Raw genomic sequence first — 18,067 nt, 5'->3', positions numbered from 1 at the left:
AGGGCTGAGGATACACTGCGGGAACTGGTAACAAACTCAGGAACAAAGCAGAGAGGAAAAGGGGTGAGGAGCTGGCACGAACCTGAACTAACCAGAGTGGCCCTGCTTTGAGTGTGGGCGCGGTGAAGAGGAGGGAGACTGGTTTGAGCCAGACCACCTGGGGTAGTCATTACCATCCAGCAGTTCAAAAGGGCCCAGGAATGAAGACCCACAGCAAGACCTTGTTTTGTCACCACCCCCTTTCTGGCAATGTCCTCGCCAAATGTATACAAGCCTGGGCAACTTCACATGGTTCAGAGTTCACAAGCCTCCCCTGGAGACTCCTCTGTGGCGTCCTCCCTAACTACCTGTTTGCCCTTTTGCTGTCTGGTCACTGCCCCGCCACTAATCTGTGGTGGATCCCAGACAGGCTAACCGCCAGTGAGGAAGGGTGGCCGGTGCTTGCTGCTGCCCCCAGTCAAAAGCAGGCACTGACCTCTCTGTCCTCCTCTTCCTCCTCCTCCCCCCGAAGAACCATGTCCAGGACGTTCCCTTTGATCTTGAAGTCTCGCGAGGTGCTCAGCTTCATGTGCTGCATCAGGTTCACCTGTGGTGGGATTGTAAGTGGGCACGTTTCCCCACTGGTAGGGCTCACCAGGGACAGCCTACACTGTTTTTCCTGTGTCTGTGACAAACCCTTCAGTTCTGAAAGTAAGTACCCATCCATGTGACCTGTTTTCCCCATCACTTTTCCTGCGTGATGTCTGGATGCACACCATCGGTTCAGAAACAGAAAAGGATTGCAGTGCCCCCCCAACAGCCGCCCCACTGTGCTGCTCCCATGTGCCAGGTCCCCTTCACAGGGTAAATGGAAATGGCAACAAATTATAATAGTTTACCTTGGACCGCTTGGAAAGGTGGATGAGAAATTTTTCATACTGTTCAATGGCAAAGATGAGATTAGGGATTGGCTTGGTTTCCCGAAGAACTCTGGCCTACAGGGCAAAGAAAATACTTAAATTTTAGGTTCCAGAGTTTGTGAAATTATCCTTTGAAGCTGTCAGTTGCAGAACTGCTAATGGTTTGGGTGGAGAAAACTCATCTACCAATCAAATGCACTTTTACTTACATACCAGTAATCTAAGACTGACAATTCAATCTTACCAAAGGCCTTAAATGCTAACAGAGATTGTGTTAAATCCTTCTGTTATCATTCCTACATATTGTCTAGGGACTGGCTGGAGGAAGAGCCCACCGGCAGATGTGGCCGCCTCTGACTTGACATTCTCAAAGCAACAGGCCCGCTCTGCACTAGCTCTCTTTCCTCTTTCCAGTCTGCATATGAATTTTCACTGCTGGGATTGTATGTATCTTCTCCCCAATTTTAATTGCAACTTGTAGATCCTTCCAAACATGGCTTACACATAGCAGTGTGTTTCTGTATTTTTTAAAAACCCCACAAATGAGAAGAACACTGTTCTTCTTTTTTCATCACTTCATTCTGTATTCTGAACATTTAATTTGTGTTTTTCATGTCTGCAGTATTTCACAGTATAACTCTACTAACCCAGTTAGCCAAGGCCTTCACTAGGGGTCTCCCTAGTTTGTCTGATATTTCACAAACAGCATTGCTCGGGCTATGCTATAACAGGCCTTTACGACTTCCACACCTTAAAAGTGAATTGTTGCATTAAAGCCAGAGAATGAAGAGCTCCAGAGGAGGAAGGACTAACCAGAAAGGGCACCAAGGACAGATGCCAGTTCCCATGCACACGTGCGCTCATATTCAGCAGTCAGTGCCAAGCTGCCACTTAAAGCGACTGTCCTAATCCTGCTGCCAGCAGTGTGCTTGAGAACCCACTTCCCGGCACCGTTTACCGACTCCTGACGTACCCTTTAGGGAGCACCTCTAACACACATTCATTAACTTCCTAAAATGATTTCTTCCCAATGGGAATCCTAAGCTGTTTCTATTTTTAAAGAGTTGAAGATTTTCTGGCACTTCCTGTATAAAGTGTACTTTTTTTGGTTCAGGGGAAAAAGACGTTCCATCTGAACATACAATCTGTGAGCTGTTAATAAGCAGCTGTCCGCACACATGCACTTTCCCCGCCAGCCTTACACACTGCTGGAACGGCTTTATTGAGATGTAATTCACAGGCCATAAAATTCACTCATTTACATTGTATACTTCAGTGTTTTTAGTGTATTCATGGTTGTGCAACATCTTCATAATTCCGGTACATTTTCACCCCCCCTCCCAAAGAAATCCCGTACCAGTTTAGCAGGTAGCTCTCCAGTCTCCAACCCCACAGCTCTAGGCAGCCGCTATTATCTACTTTCTTTTCAGAATCACCTGTTCTGGACATTTCCCATAAATGGAATAATACAACATGCAGTCTTTTTCTGACTGGCTTTTCACCTAACATTTCCAAGGCTGCCCATGACATGACGGGTGTCGGCAGCTTACCATGGCCGTGGTGACAGCAGCAATTTTCTCCTTTTCTCCTGTGTATTTTAGGCTGTTACTCTTCTTGTTCTGTAGAAGCAGAAACACATTTTCTCATTCCTGAAGATTTTTCTGTAAAGCTAGCAGGCTGGTGGTAATCTTGTAGGAAGGTCATTACAGTGGAGTGTGGGAACTCTGAAGGGGACCCCGTCTGGGTGAAGACATCACCCTGCAGCAGATGCTGAAGGATGGGGAACATTCTGGGGCGCTTTATAATCCTCAGGTGTTTTCCTATTTTGTTGTTGGGAGGCTTAGAACCTTGCTCCTGGAATTTGGAAGTAAGGGCAGGACTGACCATTATTGTGCCAGACCAGCCAAAGGACTGGGAATGTATTACAAAAGGACGGTTAAAAATGGGGCTGTCAGGGTGGTGGCAGGAATAGGTATTTCCCTGCTGGGCATCAGCTACGAAGGTTCCACAGGAAGGAGGAAGTTGGAGAGGCTGTTGGCAGGGCCTGCAGCCTCCCCACTTAGAGGCAATCACCAGATACGGCTGGTGTGCCGTGTGGTTCTAGGCTTGAGAGGGGTTTAAGAGTCACGGCAACACGTCCCTATGTTTAGATAACCAGAGAATGAAGAGCTCCAGAGGAGGAAGGACTAACCAGAAAGGGTACCAAGGACAGATTCTTGTGAGGCAGAATAGTCACGAGCTGAGTCAGGAAGAGACAGGAAAAAAACCTGCCCAAGTGTGAAGTACATGAAACATAGGAACCTTTGCCCGAAGGGAGTTCTGTGCCTCCCAGGAACGGAACAGACCACGCCCCAAGTAAGATCATTAAAAACAGGCCTGAAAACAGAAATTACATCACTGGAGCCATGTGACAGGCAAGAGGCCTGGTACATGTGGCGTGTTCTAGAAAAGAAATGGTAGGGATTCCAGAAGGGCTTGTGTGAGGATATTTACTTTTAACCCTGAAAGGCAGGTTGAGGATGGTGATGGTAGAGGGTGAGGATGTCCTCTTAAGGGCAGGGCAGGTAAGTAGCCAGACACAGCAGTGTGACCAAGTGGTTAATAAGCCATCTTTCTAGAGGCTGTACTGAAAATGGGTCCCTGTTGAAACTCCTAAATCAACCCCATCCACTGCCCATTCCTATTGACTCAGATAGGACTTACTGTAGAAGAGGGGGCACCTTTTAAAGGTAATGCTACACAGGATGCTCGGTTTGGGAGCAATGACTTTCAGTGCTTCCCGTTGAGATGCAAGGCTGTGGACAAGAAGGGCCTCTAAGAGAGTAAGCAGCCCTCTAAAAGAAGAGGCAAATGCAATGCTGATTTCTAGGTAAGAGCTGGAGTACACGGAATCGGGCTCTTGCCCAGGGCTGCTCATTAAGTACAAAGAGAAAATATTTGCCTGTGGATTAGCTGACTTGTCAGTAACGCTTTAAGTCAAATATAGATGGGAAAGGGGAGAAACATCTATGGGATATATAAACTTTTTTCTAAAATGTGGAAAAAAGAATGGTAGTCTAGGGGGTGTGTGATGATTCACAGAAGAAAACGCTTGAGAATGGGGTCAGAAACACAAACCCCAACCCCCTAACATTTTACATGTCAACGATAACGTATCTGATTCCAGAGCAGAGGCTGGCAAACTACAGCCCACAGGCCTGCTCTGGCCCACTGCTTGTTCTTGAAAATAAAGCTTTCTTGGCACACAGGCACAATCATCTACCTGTATGTCGTCTGTGGCTGCTCTTAACACTACAGCGGCAGAGGTGAGTAGCTGTGATACCAACTACATGGCCTGCGAGGCCTGGAACGTTTACCGCCCGGCCCTTTCGAGAGGGGCCTGCTTGCTAACCCTTGCTGTACAGCCAAACTAGCTGGGTTTGTCTCCACTCTGCCTCTTAACTAGCTGTTCTTCACATCCACCTCTCCAGTCTTTTCTCATCACTTACTTGATGGTACCTACTGAACAAAGTGCAGTGAGGATGAATGAGGTGATGCATAAAAAGAGCTTAACACCAGGCAAGGGTTGTAGAGAAGCAGGTAAGGCTCTAAAACGTTAGCTGTTTTAATAAAATGAACAAGGCCTTACAGCAGTGTTTCCCAAGTGTGCTCTATGGAATGCTACCCTGCCAAATGCTTTGTACTAAAAAACAAAAAGTTCTTGGATAAGTTTGAAAACTACTTCTGAACATATTCTTGTCAGAACTCCAGTCACTTTAATATGTTAATGGGTACCATGAATCTCTAAGAACAGAAATGTGTTACAAGAATTTCTCACAGAATCCTTTTTGCTAAGGACTCTCGGTCTGTACAACATACTTTGTGAAATGTGGCCTTAGAGGCATGAAGACCTGGAAATGGGGAACTCAAAACCTGAATTGAGGGACAGAGGGATAAATCCTATTCTTAGACACACACAAAACAGATTTGTTTGACAGAACGGCTTGCATGTGAGATCTGTGAGCCTGAGGCCTGAGAAAGCACACCCGCTAGTATGCGGATGAGATCAAAGGAGAGGGCCAGAAGTGACGAAGTGACGGCATGGTGGGAACAGGCCACAGACTGGCCAGACAGAAAAAGAATGACACATTCCTGACCCAGATCCAGGGCTACAGAGGACCTCAGTTCTCAGCATGCTACTGAGAACTTCGGCTACACCCAGACTGCAGGCCACTCAGTGGCCGAATCTCAAGGGGAGGGGAGAAGGCACCCTTAAATCACCCAATGAGGCAAGCTACTGATAGGAGATGTACCTAAACACAATGCAGAGGCAGAAAAAAAGTGGGGCATCCCTACAAAGTGGGTACAATCCATTGCTTTAACCACTGGTTCTAGAATCTTAGCCAGGATTGACCCATCAGTGGACACTCTGATTCTTCAAAGATCAGTAACAGCCCTGCAGTACTCCTACTGCAGTGACTAAGGGGCCCTGGGAGACAGCAGGTCTCCCATCACTTCATGTGTTTAAGACAGTGGTTCTCACCGGGGGCACCTTTACCCCTTAAGGCAATTTCTAGACATTTTTGGTTGTCACAACTATGGGGCTGCTACTGGCATCTGGTAGGTAGAAGCCAGTGATACTGCTAAATATCCTAAAATACACAGAACAGGCCCCATAATAAAGAATTAACTGGCCTAAAATATCAATAATGCAGAGGTTTAAGAACCCTGGTTTAAGTCAACAGTAAAGGCGACTCCAGTACTGCAAGAATCTGATGGTATTTGCAACCAGATGACATTTAAAATTTCTCCAAATCCTGAAAGGGCTCATTACTTTAGGGGAAATGAATCTGAGCAAAGGACAGAAAAGCCCATACATCCTCCCCCTCCCTGCAGGTGCTATCACCCTCACCCAAGTACTGCCATCCTCAGGCCGCCTCCACATGCTTGCCGCACTTCACATGCAGTCCCAGGGATGCCCGGTGACATGGATTTGCAATCACCCAGAAGTGGACCAAGTCACCAAGCTTAAGTGTGCTCATTAACTCCCTGCTCCAAATGCAAACACATCGAACTCTTCCTCCAGATTAAGTAAAACTCATTTGTAAGACCACAGATTTTCTTGCTGCAAAGACTTCAAGCCTTCGCTTGGTCTTAAATGAGCACCTTTGGCTCAGGGTTAAGAAGAGAAGAAACTCCACATACACTCAGCTCAAGGGATGAGGCTGTCCCCTGGGGACACAGTCCTTTCTTACTTGAAGACTTATTTTGTGTAGATCTGACCCTGAGTCACTCACCTGTACGTAAGAAATGAAAGAATAACACAGTGGGGTCAGATGAGAACCTGACAGCTTCACCTGTAGCAAAGGAGAAGGAAACCCATGTTAACTCGAGGAGTGAGATGCTTGCCCACTCCTAGGAAGGGCATTCGCAACTCACCAGCTTCTCCAAAATTTTTGGAAACCCTCCAGAACTCTGACACACCTGGAGATACTAACAAAAGATTCCTGGATTTAGCACACCATGCTATATATACATTCCACGAACCTCCAGGGGCCCCAGTGATCTAATGGTGTGTGACTCTGCACTGACTGGAAAGGGGAAACAGGCTACTCTATTCATGGGAAATCGTAGGCACAAGGCTTGCTTTTTCCCTCCGTGAAGCATCTAAGCTTCCCAGATAACAGGCAATGAAGGGTTTCTGTTTCTGACTTCTTCAGCTCACTGTTATTAAAACCCTTCAGGCACGGTCCCTGCATCAGAAAACCAATGACTTCAATGATTTTCCTTTGTAAAAATGCCAATAAAGAAAAGGGACTCCCAGTATTTCCACTACAGCTTAGTAGCCACACCACGTGACCAGAGCTGCGCTTTCTCAGAGAAGGCTGTGCTGCTGTTTGGACAAGGTGGGGTGGTCTACCATCTTGCTTGGATAGTCTGTGCCTTTTTAAGTATTTAATATGAATCAGGGCTAGAATTAGAACTAAATTACCTAGTTCCTTCACCCTCGGGATGTCTGCTGGGGATCAAAATATTACAAGTGCAAGAAAGTTTGTTGTTAACAGCATTAACTTAATATTCCTTGTATTTTGTTAGTAAACTTTTCTCCCACCTTAGGACCTAACTAAAGGCATTTTACACCTATGTTAAAGGAATGGAAGAATAAATACCCCTTCAGTGTCCAGACTGGTCTGAGTCTACTTCTTGAGCAACAGGGAACCAGGTGAAACTCTACAGCTACAGTTTAGGTTAAGTCTTAGAAGGCACTTGAAGAGGCAGTTACTCTCAACTGGGGCGCACACTCGTCTGCTGAGGAAGTAAGGGCCTCTAAAAGCAGGTTTAGAATTATGCCACTGACTATTTTTTCCTGGCCTGTGGAGATGCTTGCCACCCATTGATCAAACCAGAATCAAACCGTGGCTTAGAGGTGTGAGCGAAAGACCTGGACAGGGTCACTCTGTGGCAGTGGGCTTGGCCTTGGCCTCGGCCTCGTCTCCTGGCGGGCTGGGGCAGCATGGAGGCGGTAACCTTGATCATCTCTCAGATACTCACATATCGGACAAGTGCTGTGAGAATGGTGTACATTTTGCAAAGGTCCTTTAACAAGATGTCCACACAGCTGCCAGACGGCAGGGCTGTCTGTACAAGCTCATGGAAAAATGTAAGCAGAGTTCCCAGCTGCATGACGACGGCTTTCTCAATGGGCTGACTTGGTAGGGCTCCCTGGGAGGAGGCCTCTCCTGAAGGGAAATGAAGTCGGCACATTCAAACCCAACTGGCCTTGTTTTCTAGTTAGACTGAAGAGGGTTTAGTTAGAAATCCACTAAACACCATCAACTAGGAAGTCTGTAGGGAAAATGAGCATGTAACTTGCCATGTAGAATGAATCAATAGTCATGCTGTCATAGCCACACTGCTGTCTACTTCTTCCTCACACTGGAAATCTACCTCCAACAAATCGGGCTCAGGGCCTCCACTTTAACGCAGGCGTCCAAACTGGACTTTGGTTGCCTTTGCTCTTATGACAACTCCTAGAACTCCATCCTGAACTCATCTTACCTGGTACGACCTCTTGGCCCACTTGTCCCTTAAGCTTGGTGATCAGCCAGTCCACTTCTTCTAGGACCTTCTCAGCCTGACCAAGAGCAAGTAACTGTGAAAGAGAAGGATGCCTGGCATGGCTCCGTGCACAAAGCTGCTGGTGTAACAAGAATAACCACCATGCCACCTCCAGGTGGGTTACAGGCCTCAGGACACAAGCCACTATAATGTACTTTTCACATGAAATAAAACAGAAGGAAAGACAAGGCCATTTCCTGTGGGTCAGGGATTGAAACTCACACACACAGTCGGGGCAGCTGTTCTCAAATTCACCATTGCAAAGTGGTTTGTCTTCTCCACCTCTACATCCTGGGGAGGGAAAGAGAGATGAGATTTGGTGGCAGTAAGGCTCCTCCCCGACCTCCACTCACACTTGGGGTGTTGTACTGAAGGCTCACTACAGCACCTGGTCTATGTCTCCAAGATGCCCATGGATATCCTGGGACAAGTCACGCAGCAGGGTGACAGGACTCTTACACAAAACATGGAGGCTGAAGAGCAAACTCATCAATCCCTTGCAAAATGAGGCATCATCTAGAGGTAGGAAATGAAATGAGTCGTAACCCGATCAGTCCTCTATGGGGAGAGGCCGCCTAACCAGAACTCGTGGCTTGTCATATGCTAGGCATAATATCCAAGTGCCACACGCACTCCCAACCAAGGCAGCTCTCCCAGAGAGGAGCATTTCTGCCCATTGTCCAAAGAAGGGGGACATTTCCCATTTTAGTCATTATCACTGTGAAACCAGCACCCACACTGGGAAAAAACATTGCCAGCACCCCCAGAAACCCCCTCCTGCCCCACTCACAGGCAGCCAAGGAAACGGCTACCCTGACTTCTCACATTACATCTAGTTTTATTGGGTTTTATCTAAATGGATTCACACAGAATCTTTTTGTGTCTGGCCTCTGCTGTCCAACACGACGGCTGTGAGACTCCGCCCCACTAGGTGCCGGTACAGTCTGTTCCCTCTCACCGCTGCAGTGTCCACTGTGTGTGCGTCCCAGTTCCTTTACCCATTCCACTGCTAATGAACACCTGGGCTCATTTTTGCCTACTAAAATCGTGCTGTGCGCATTCATCCACTTTTCTGTTGGGAGTGCAACTGCTAGATCACAAGCATATGTCTAATTTTAGTAGTCAGGTCTCGCCAAACAGTTTTCCAGTACGGTTACACCAACTTACACCTCCCCCAGCAGCGAATGAGAGGTCCGACTGCTCTACAGCCTTACCCACTCTTAGTATCATATATATTTTTTTATTTTGGTCACTCTGGCGAATGTGTTCTGGGGAACAGCTTTTTCTTTTTTAAATGCTATTTGGTGATGATGATTCTGTATAAGGAAGAACGGCAGATAACTTACCACGGCTGTTTTCCTTGCAAATCTTAGATGTCCAGGATAACATCTGCACAAACTGGAGATTGTTTAGATGTTAAGGAAACATGCAAGAGACAGTCGAGGAGAGCCCCAGACCTTCTGGAGGCTCATCACCTGCCAGAACAATCTACTAAGAACAGCACACAAGTAAGCCCAAAATTATGAGAAGTATTACTGATACTTTTCCCACAATATATGACTCAATTCTCTCAGTCTGTGCCCTGTTTATGAGCCAAAGGTCCTGAGTTTGGGGTCTTACCCCGAGCTTCCCCTACCCCACTACCACTGTCTAGGACTAACGCTCCTGTTCCCTTCCCATGCCCACTCCTTCCACACCTGAGGCATCTTCAAGGATTTCAGGCTAATGCAGAGTAAGATCCTGGCCACGAAGAGAGAACAACTAGCTTTTAGGAGCCCAGACACCAGCAGTAGTTACAGGGGCCAGTGGGGGGATCGGGGGGAGGGAGTGGTAGGCATTGGGGAGGTTCTGTGTATAAGGGGACTCAAGCAGTTCAAATCTGTACAGTTCAAGGGTCAACTGTGATATGAAAGATTGAAGATGAAGGTCAAGCGGGATCTCGGAGGAAGTGAATTAGCTAGCAAAAGGGACTTCCTTTGGGCTACCTGGACGAGGGCACTCAAACACCATAGCACTCCCAGGTTGTCATCCCTAAAGACTAGTTCTTTCTGAAGCAAGGGCTCACTCAAAGGGCCTTGCACCCCAGGCTCAGCCTCCCTTCCTCAGTGATCAAGATGTGGTGGGAGCACACAGCCCTGGGCCCTCAAGGACGCTCCAGGGAAGTTACTCCCAATGGAGCAAACCCACAGTATGTGGGCCTTCCCCTTTCCTTCCATGTGTATGAACGCTCATGGAGGTAGACAATCGTGTGTGTGCTCATCTACACACTGCTCATCCTGGCAGAGCTGTTTCTGCTCCAGGACTCACGTCTTTTCTTAGTCACCTTCTGCTGAGCTTCCTGTGACTCACTAGCAGCTAACCTTGCTGAGAAAGCCCACTGTTGAGTGCCAGCTACCTTCTTGATAATCAGCATACTTTCACCTTAGAAGAGGAAACACCCGGTCAGTAAAAACACAGGCAACGAAGGTTGAAGGCACTGAAGATAAACAGGGTTGTTCCTAAAGTGTTTATTATTGACCCCGTGCAGTGGCTGGACAAGTGAAGCAGTTGAGTTCTCACTCTGGCTGCATAAAATCGTGTCATGGTGGAGACACTATGTAGGAAAGTGAACATCTTACAAATCTGGTATTAACACGGGAGTAACTATGTATGTTACTTAAAAGAAGCCGGCTCCAGGAGGACACTGGGCTGAGTGTTTTACAGTGCGATACCGCTTGCCTTGGGAGGGAGGCGAGGGGACGGAATGACGGTACTTGTACCTGAGGGGAGGCGGCCTCCAGCAGCCTGCATAGATCGGAGAGAACAGTGACTAGGAGGAGGGCTTCTCGACTGTGAAAGTCTTCCTCTGGGCTGCTAAGTAAATTCAACAAAGACCTCTGCGAAAGGAAAGCAAGACATGCTCCCATCAGGGAGGAGAAACATCCAGCCAGAGATCCCTACGGCTGGGACAAAGGGTTAGAGCTCCCCAAATCCCAAGAGGGCAGCACCTGAAAATAAACCTGGATTGAACAGACAGTTTCCTATCCTGGTTCCGACCATAAATCTGACTGTTCTCTTAAAAACTATGGACTACTTCTTCTCTAACCCCCTGCCAAATGGACCTCAGGAATGACCTGTATATCAGATTTTGGGGGGGGTTCACAACTCCTTGAAGCCAACCATTGACCTCAGGTTGAGACCACACCCCAACCCATGTTCTCAACACAACTTCCCTGTATCCTTTGCTCAATTCCTCTCTCAGCACTGGAAATACCACATATTTTATCAGTCAGTCTCTTCTCCACAACAGTGTAGGCTCGAGGGCAGGGTTCTTCTCTTTAGTTCCCTGCTGTATCCGTAGCACCTGGAATAGCCCTAGCACATAGTAGGAACTTAAAAACTACTTAACTGAATAAAGAAATCCTCAGTGACAGAAGACCCTGACACGGTGAAAACTACTGGCTAGAAATGAATAGGCTTCACTGTCCTGCCTTTGCCATTTGGCAAACAGGCAATTTATACCATGGCCACAAAACAATATACTCCATACCTGAATGGGATCCTGGCTCTCTATCAACTGGAAGAGGAATTCTTGGAGGCAATGACTGCTGCAGGTTAGGAGGCTAACACACATCCTCCCCAGAATCCTTTCAAATGCACCATCTTCCACCCTAAGAGCTAGCAAGTTCTCTTGCTTGGATGATGACCCAGAAAAATCCCAGTCCTACTTGCTCACCACCTGTCCCTGCCACCAGTACCTTCGCAGGGATTCTCGAGTCTTCTTACCTGAAACTGTCGGATCTGGAATGCTGCTCTTTGACTGACACTGACTTCCAACTCTTCTCCCTCCTTATCTGTGACATCTAGGAAAGGAAAAGAACTTTATCTTCTTTGAAATGGTCTTATTTTGTTCTGGCTCTTTAATAGCTAAAATTTGAGGAAGTGAAAAAAATGTCTGGAGGCAGACTGAAATGTATTCTGAACATTCTGCAATTCCTTAACACTATATTCCATTTTCCAGTCACTATTTGTGGTTAAGTGTAATCCAGTAAATACCTATTCTGAATCCACTAGATGTCACTCCTTAGCAACATTAGGGCTGTTCTCAGGTGACCCTCTGTTAAGTTAAATACAATCAAGGGGTTTGATTAAGAAAAACCCAGATCAAGCTCACTTATCAAAATGGAAATGCCCACCCAGAGCCCTGAGAAACTGATGAATCTTGGGCTGATAGAACTGCTGCACAACACTGAGTATCTTCTGCAAACCCTCCAAGCACAGCAGTGAGATGTTCTTTCCTTTCTCCTTCTTTCCTGACTCTTCGACTGAAGTAGGAATGGAAGTGTATCTCCAAAGCAAAACCCTGAAAAGGGGAAAAGTGATTTTGTTTTTAAAGGCAGGTTTACAGAGGTACAATTTATATACAGTAAAACTGACACCCTGGTGTCATGTAAACTGATAGATGTAGTCCTATGAATTTTAGCAAGCTTACCATTGTGTAATCATACCCATAACCAAGATCTTTTGATCACCCCCAAAATTCCCAGGGGCTCCTTTGTAGTCAATTTTCTCTCCCTGAATTTCCAAGTAATGATGCTCTGATTCCTGTCCCTGTGACTTTACTACTTATAAAATAATGTATAAAAATGGTACCATTCAGTATGTAGCCTTTTTTTGAGTCTAGCTTTAACTTAGCGTCTGCCTTTGAGGTTCACCCCCGTTGCAGTATTGGTAGTCTGACCCATTCCAATGCTGAGTGTCTTCCACTGTACGGATATACCAGTTTGCCCATTCATCTGTTGATGGACATTTGGGTTGTTTCCATATTTTACTATTACAGATAAAGCTGCTATATACAAACCTTTATATGAATATATGCTTTCATTCCTTTTGGGTAAATTCGTAAGAGTGGAATGTGTGTATCATAGGATAAGTATGTGCTTAATTTTTTTAAGAAACTGCCAGACTGTTCCCAAAGTGGGTGTACCATCTTACATTGCCATCAATAGTGTATGAGAGTTCAAATTCCTCCACATTCATGACAACACTTTGGTACAATTAGTCTTTTTGCTTTTAGGCATTTTAGTAGTATTTAGTGGTATATCTCATTGTGATTTTAATTTGCACTTACCTAATGGCTAATCATGTTGACCATCTTTCCGTATCCTTATTTGCTATCTATGTATCTTCTTTGGTATAGTGTCTATATTCAACTATTTTACCCACTTTTTAATTGAGTTGTTTCTTATTAACCAGTCTGAGAGTTCTTTATATATTCTGGTTCCAGCCCTTCCTCACATGTGTTTGGCAAATATTTTCTCCTCATCTGTGGTCTGTCTTTTTATCTCCTTGAGAGTGTTTTTCAAAGAGCAGACTTAACTTAAAAAAAAAACTTCTAGACATTTTACAATTTTTGGTTTTACATTTATGTCTCTGATCCCCTTCAAGTTAATTTTTTGTATGACACAAGAAATGGACAAAAGTTTATATTTTCCACATATGGATGTCCACAGTTTACAAAACCATTAGTTAAAAAGACTTTTCTTTCTCCATTAAATTACCTTGGCACCTTTGTTAAAAATCAAATGACCACAGTTGTGTGGATCTATTTCTGAACTACTCTGTTCCACTGACTCAACCAATACCATACTATCTTAAATACAACTTTATAACAAAGGTAGTGAGTCCTCTAGCTTCATTCTTTTTTATTTCAAACTTGTTTGTCATTCTAATTCCTTTACTTTTCCAGACAAAAATTTTAGAATCAACTTGTCACTTCCTACAATAAAGCTTAAGATTGTGCTGAATTTATAAATTTGGAACGAATTCACACCTTGACAATATTAAATCTCCGAATCCACAAACATTGTGTATATCTTTACATTTACTTAGGTCTTTGGTTTCTCTAGTATCTTGTACTTTTCCTTAAATTAATCTTGTATATTTGTTACTTTATTGCTAAGCAGTTCATTTTGTGTTGCTACTGTAAATAGAATTTTTAAAAATTTCAATTTCCAATTGTTCATAGCTAGAATGTAAATAAAAATACTGACTTTGTATACTGCAATTTTGCTAAACTACTTAATATATCCAGTAGGTTTTTTATCCTTTGAAATTTATAAATGTAGACATTTATAATGTCTGTGAAGACCCCTTTATTTCTTCTTTCCCTATCTGGATGTCTTTTCTTTTTTCTATCTTAATGCACTGGCTAGACCTCCAGTATGATGTTGAATTATCAATGGTTAGAGCACAGAGGAAAGCATACAGTCATTAAGTATGATGTTAAATGTAGGATATTTGTGGATTTCTTTTTATTGGATTGAGAAAGTTCTTTCATTCCTAATTTTCTGAGAGACTTTATTATAAATTTATGCTGAGCTCTTTTTTTCTGAATCTATTGAGATGATCATATGGTTTCATCCTTGAATCTGTTGACAGTGAACTACAATGATTGATTTAAAAACCATGCATGACTTGCATTCCTGGAAAAAAATGCCACTGAAGTATGATGGATTGAATTCGCTAATTTTAAAAATCTATATTAATAAGGTAAATTTTTCTTTCTTGTACTGTCTTTGGCTGGGTTTGGTTATCAGGGTAATGCTGGCCTCATAAAATAGGTCAGGACATATTCCCTCCTTTATTTTCTGGAAGAGTTTACATAAACTAGTATTACTTCTTCCTTAAATGTATGATAGAATTCAGCAGTGAAGACATCTAGTTTTGAGGGAAAATGCTGAATCAAAATTCAATTTCTTTAATAGAGATAGGATTACTGAGGTTACCTATTTTTTCTTGTGTGAGATTCTAAGCAATTTGTCCATTTAAGTTATCAAGCTTCTTGGCATGAAGTTAACATTTTTATCAATTTTAATGTCTGTAGAATCAACAGTGATATATATCCCTTCTTCCTCATACCTGAATGCTTAATTTGTGTCTTCTCTGTTCCTCATCAGTATGAGTAATGCTTAAATTTATTCATCTCAAAGAACCAGCTTTTGTTTCACTCATTTTCTTTATTGTTTCTTTTTTCAATGATACCTTTGTTTTTATTATTTCTTTCTGTTTACTTTCATTTTAATGTTCTTTTCTTTTTCTATTAATGGGGAGGCTTAGATTGTTATAGATTTCTACCTAAACGTTGCTTCAGATCAAATTTGGTGGACTAGGTGTTCATTTTCATTCTGTTCAAGTTTCTCACTTCTTTGTCTTTGACAATGAGTTATTTAGAAATGCCTTTAATTTCCAAATATACAGGGATAATTTTAATACTATTTTAATTAATTAAAAATACATTTGTTATTACTTTCTTCCTTAATTCTATGTGGTCAGAGAACATACTGATTTCTACTTTCCAAAATGTTGTTTTATGGCCTAAAATATGGTCCATCTTGTACATGTACACGAAAAAAATGTGTATTTTGAAACTTGTTGGTTATTGTATAAATGTCAAGTCAAGCTGGATGCAGTGCTGCTCAAGTCTTCAATGTTTCCTGATTTTCCACTAGTTTTACTGATTATTGAGATGCATTATTGTTTATTTCTCCTTCCGTTCTGTCAGTTTTTGCTTCAAGTATTTTGAAGCTCTGTTGTCAGATGCATATAAAGTTATGTCTACTTGATGAATTCTTTAGCCATTATGTAATATCCCTCTTTATTCTTGTTAATAGAATAACATTTTATATGTAACTAACAATCTGCATCAAAGCAGGCATAGAAAAAGGCCCACTGTTAGTGACCGCACTCCCCTCTTAGGGCATGCCCAGACCTTCAGTCCCACCCCAATCTCCTCTCTTCAAGATTCCATAGCAAGTGAAACACTGTACCGCGTTATGTCACAGAGGTTCTGAAAGATCTTCTCTGGGTTTTGACCATCAGGGCCACTCACATGCCCTGTTTCCTTCAGCTGCTGTACCTTCTGCAGAGCCACACTCACTGCATAGCGCATAAACTCACTGCTGGACCTCAGGACAGACAGGCTCTCTTCGTGGCTCTGGGCACTGTCCCTAGAATGAGAGGGGGAAAAAAAAAGGATTTCCCTATTGCTGTTGGGATCTGGAATTAGGCTTTCTAGGGACTTCTCAGAATAGCAGCACCCAGGAAGTTCCTAAGGATACACCCTAGGCAGCCCAGGCCAGAGTCACTGCCATGCTATCCTTTGATAATCATCATATATTTATTTATTTTGTTACTTTATTTTCTCCCCTTTCTCCAATCCCTTTACTTGGATAAAATTTGAATGTCAGTCTTTAGTTTTTCTTTGGTTGTTGTTCCTTTGTTTTGTTAAATTCAGGTTTTCCTTTCTTCCCTTTTTGTTAATTGTGTTCAAGCTACTCAGGGAGATTTTCTTATACCTTATAATTCATCCCTATCTTTTCATCCATTTATCCTTTGTTTCTGATTTTTTTCCTTTAATTCATTCAAGGTTACCACTCTAAAGTACCTACCTAGGATTGTCCATTTTTCATTCCAAGAAATCACGAACATACTGACTTATTTTTTGTACATAGAGTAATACTGTGAACCCAAGAGAGGTAACCCCAAACCAGGTAGGCATCACTACCTGCATGGTGCTGCTGTCTTTAAGCATCTTTTAGAACCTTACCTGAAAAGAGCGGTGAGAAGATCAGACACAAATTTCATGGACAAAACACTATCATTTGTTTTGTTGCCTGTTTTAGTTTTGCTTTTACCAGCTTTTTCATTAACGATGTCAGACAGTTTCTTGTAACACATAAATAACCTCAGAATTTCCTCAAACTTATTCTTACTGTGTGAAAAGAAAAAGAGACCACCAAAGATAAGCATCAGGAATACTGTGGTTTACTTTCACATACAGCAGTAAGGAAATCAATGCTTCCCAGATGTCAAGACTTTAGATGGGTTATAAATCCATGAACCTTCATTACGATAGCACTCTCAGCCCACACCCACCTATCAGCATTGTTTTTTCCCCTCCCTTATTGATACCAGTCAATGCAGAGCATGAAAGTCCAATATGACCACCAATCAAAATCTCTGTTAAAATGAGGAGTTCTTGAGTTCAAGGGCTGGGGAATTTTGGATAAATGAAAGCCGACTAGAAGGACAACAGTCACTACCCTCTTGGGCATATGCTCTGGTAGAAAGAACTATATCTGGTCTTCGGATAGATGTCCCCTAAAGACAGTATTATCATCTCTGGCCTTCTGAGCAGCCAGCAAATTGGTAGAGTTAAAAAAACCCAACAACATAAAATGGAGTGTTCATGAAGCTGCACGAAGATTTATAGCAATACCTTACCTGAAATTACTGATGGAAAAATTATACTCTATTAGAATCTCATAAACTCCCATCACAAGACAAGCGCAGATATTATTTTTGATGCCAACAGAAGAGCTCTGAGAAAAATCTGCTGACTTATCCTAAAAAACAAGATAAAAATTAATAGGATACTAAAACTCTCCATTATTAAATACAGCTGAGACTCAGCAATTACCAGTTCAAAGTCCTCTAGTTCACTCTTAATCATTCTACTAGTAATAGACTCTAGCATATCATCTAAGTCTTGGTGGAATCCTTCATCTTCCTCCTCTTCTTCCTGCTGCAGGGGCATCACTCTCCTCTTATACCAGGCCAAACAGTGATGAATACAACACAGTAGATAATCCTGTCAATGAAAATAATAATTAAACACCATTGAATATTAAGTGGTAACCTATGAAACTGCTGATCATCAACAAATAATTCTTACCTATAAGGCTAAAGTAAGTTATTCATTAGTATCACAAACATGTCGATCTCAATTAACAAAACTGAACAAATTAATTGAACCAACAGAGAACTGTTTTATGACCTTTCCCAAAGAAACTGGCTTTGTAAGTGGCTGACACCTCAGAATGCAGCATCAGGTGTGCCATCTCTGACCTGGTTCAAACACCACAGAGGTGGCTGTAAAGTTTAAGCCTCTCTAGCTTAGAGAGTCCCAAAAGCTATTCTAAAGATAGAGGTTTATGTTAAGGGAATCTCTGGGAGGCCAATGTAGCATCTCTGATCTAAACAAAAGACACCTCACTGCATAGAAGATCCTCATATGAAGGCAGGATATG

General features: G+C 43.2%; 1 protein-coding gene across 2 annotated transcripts in view; it reads right to left on the bottom strand.

Moving 5' to 3' along the window:
• Nucleotides 1-18,067, bottom strand: part of FANCI (FA complementation group I) — a 56,749-nt gene that overhangs the window by 1,127 nt on the left and 37,555 nt on the right. For both annotated transcript variants that reach the window (XM_057494820.1, XM_036932027.2), the window contains 17 exons: nt 17,458-17,628; nt 17,262-17,383; nt 16,585-16,749; nt 15,806-15,985; nt 12,173-12,339; nt 11,763-11,839; nt 10,757-10,873; nt 9,344-9,395; nt 8,386-8,513; nt 8,220-8,288; nt 7,938-8,031; nt 7,431-7,618; nt 6,318-6,371; nt 6,176-6,235; nt 2,450-2,518; nt 879-974; nt 476-586 (listed from right to left, as the gene is read on the bottom strand). In XM_057494820.1, coding sequence (XP_057350803.1) covers nt 476-586; nt 879-974; nt 2,450-2,518; nt 6,176-6,235; nt 6,318-6,371; nt 7,431-7,618; nt 7,938-8,031; nt 8,220-8,288; nt 8,386-8,513; nt 9,344-9,395; nt 10,757-10,873; nt 11,763-11,839; nt 12,173-12,339; nt 15,806-15,985; nt 16,585-16,749; nt 17,262-17,383; nt 17,458-17,628 — 1,920 coding nt within the window. The remainder of the gene's footprint in view (nt 1-475; nt 587-878; nt 975-2,449; nt 2,519-6,175; nt 6,236-6,317; nt 6,372-7,430; nt 7,619-7,937; nt 8,032-8,219; nt 8,289-8,385; nt 8,514-9,343; nt 9,396-10,756; nt 10,874-11,762; nt 11,840-12,172; nt 12,340-15,805; nt 15,986-16,584; nt 16,750-17,261; nt 17,384-17,457; nt 17,629-18,067) is intronic.

This window comes from Manis pentadactyla, chromosome 18 (assembly GCF_030020395.1).
Source record: "Manis pentadactyla isolate mManPen7 chromosome 18, mManPen7.hap1, whole genome shotgun sequence".
NCBI classification, from domain to species: Eukaryota; Metazoa; Chordata; class Mammalia; order Pholidota; family Manidae; genus Manis; species Manis pentadactyla.
This window is presented reverse-complemented; position numbering and strand designations above follow the sequence as displayed.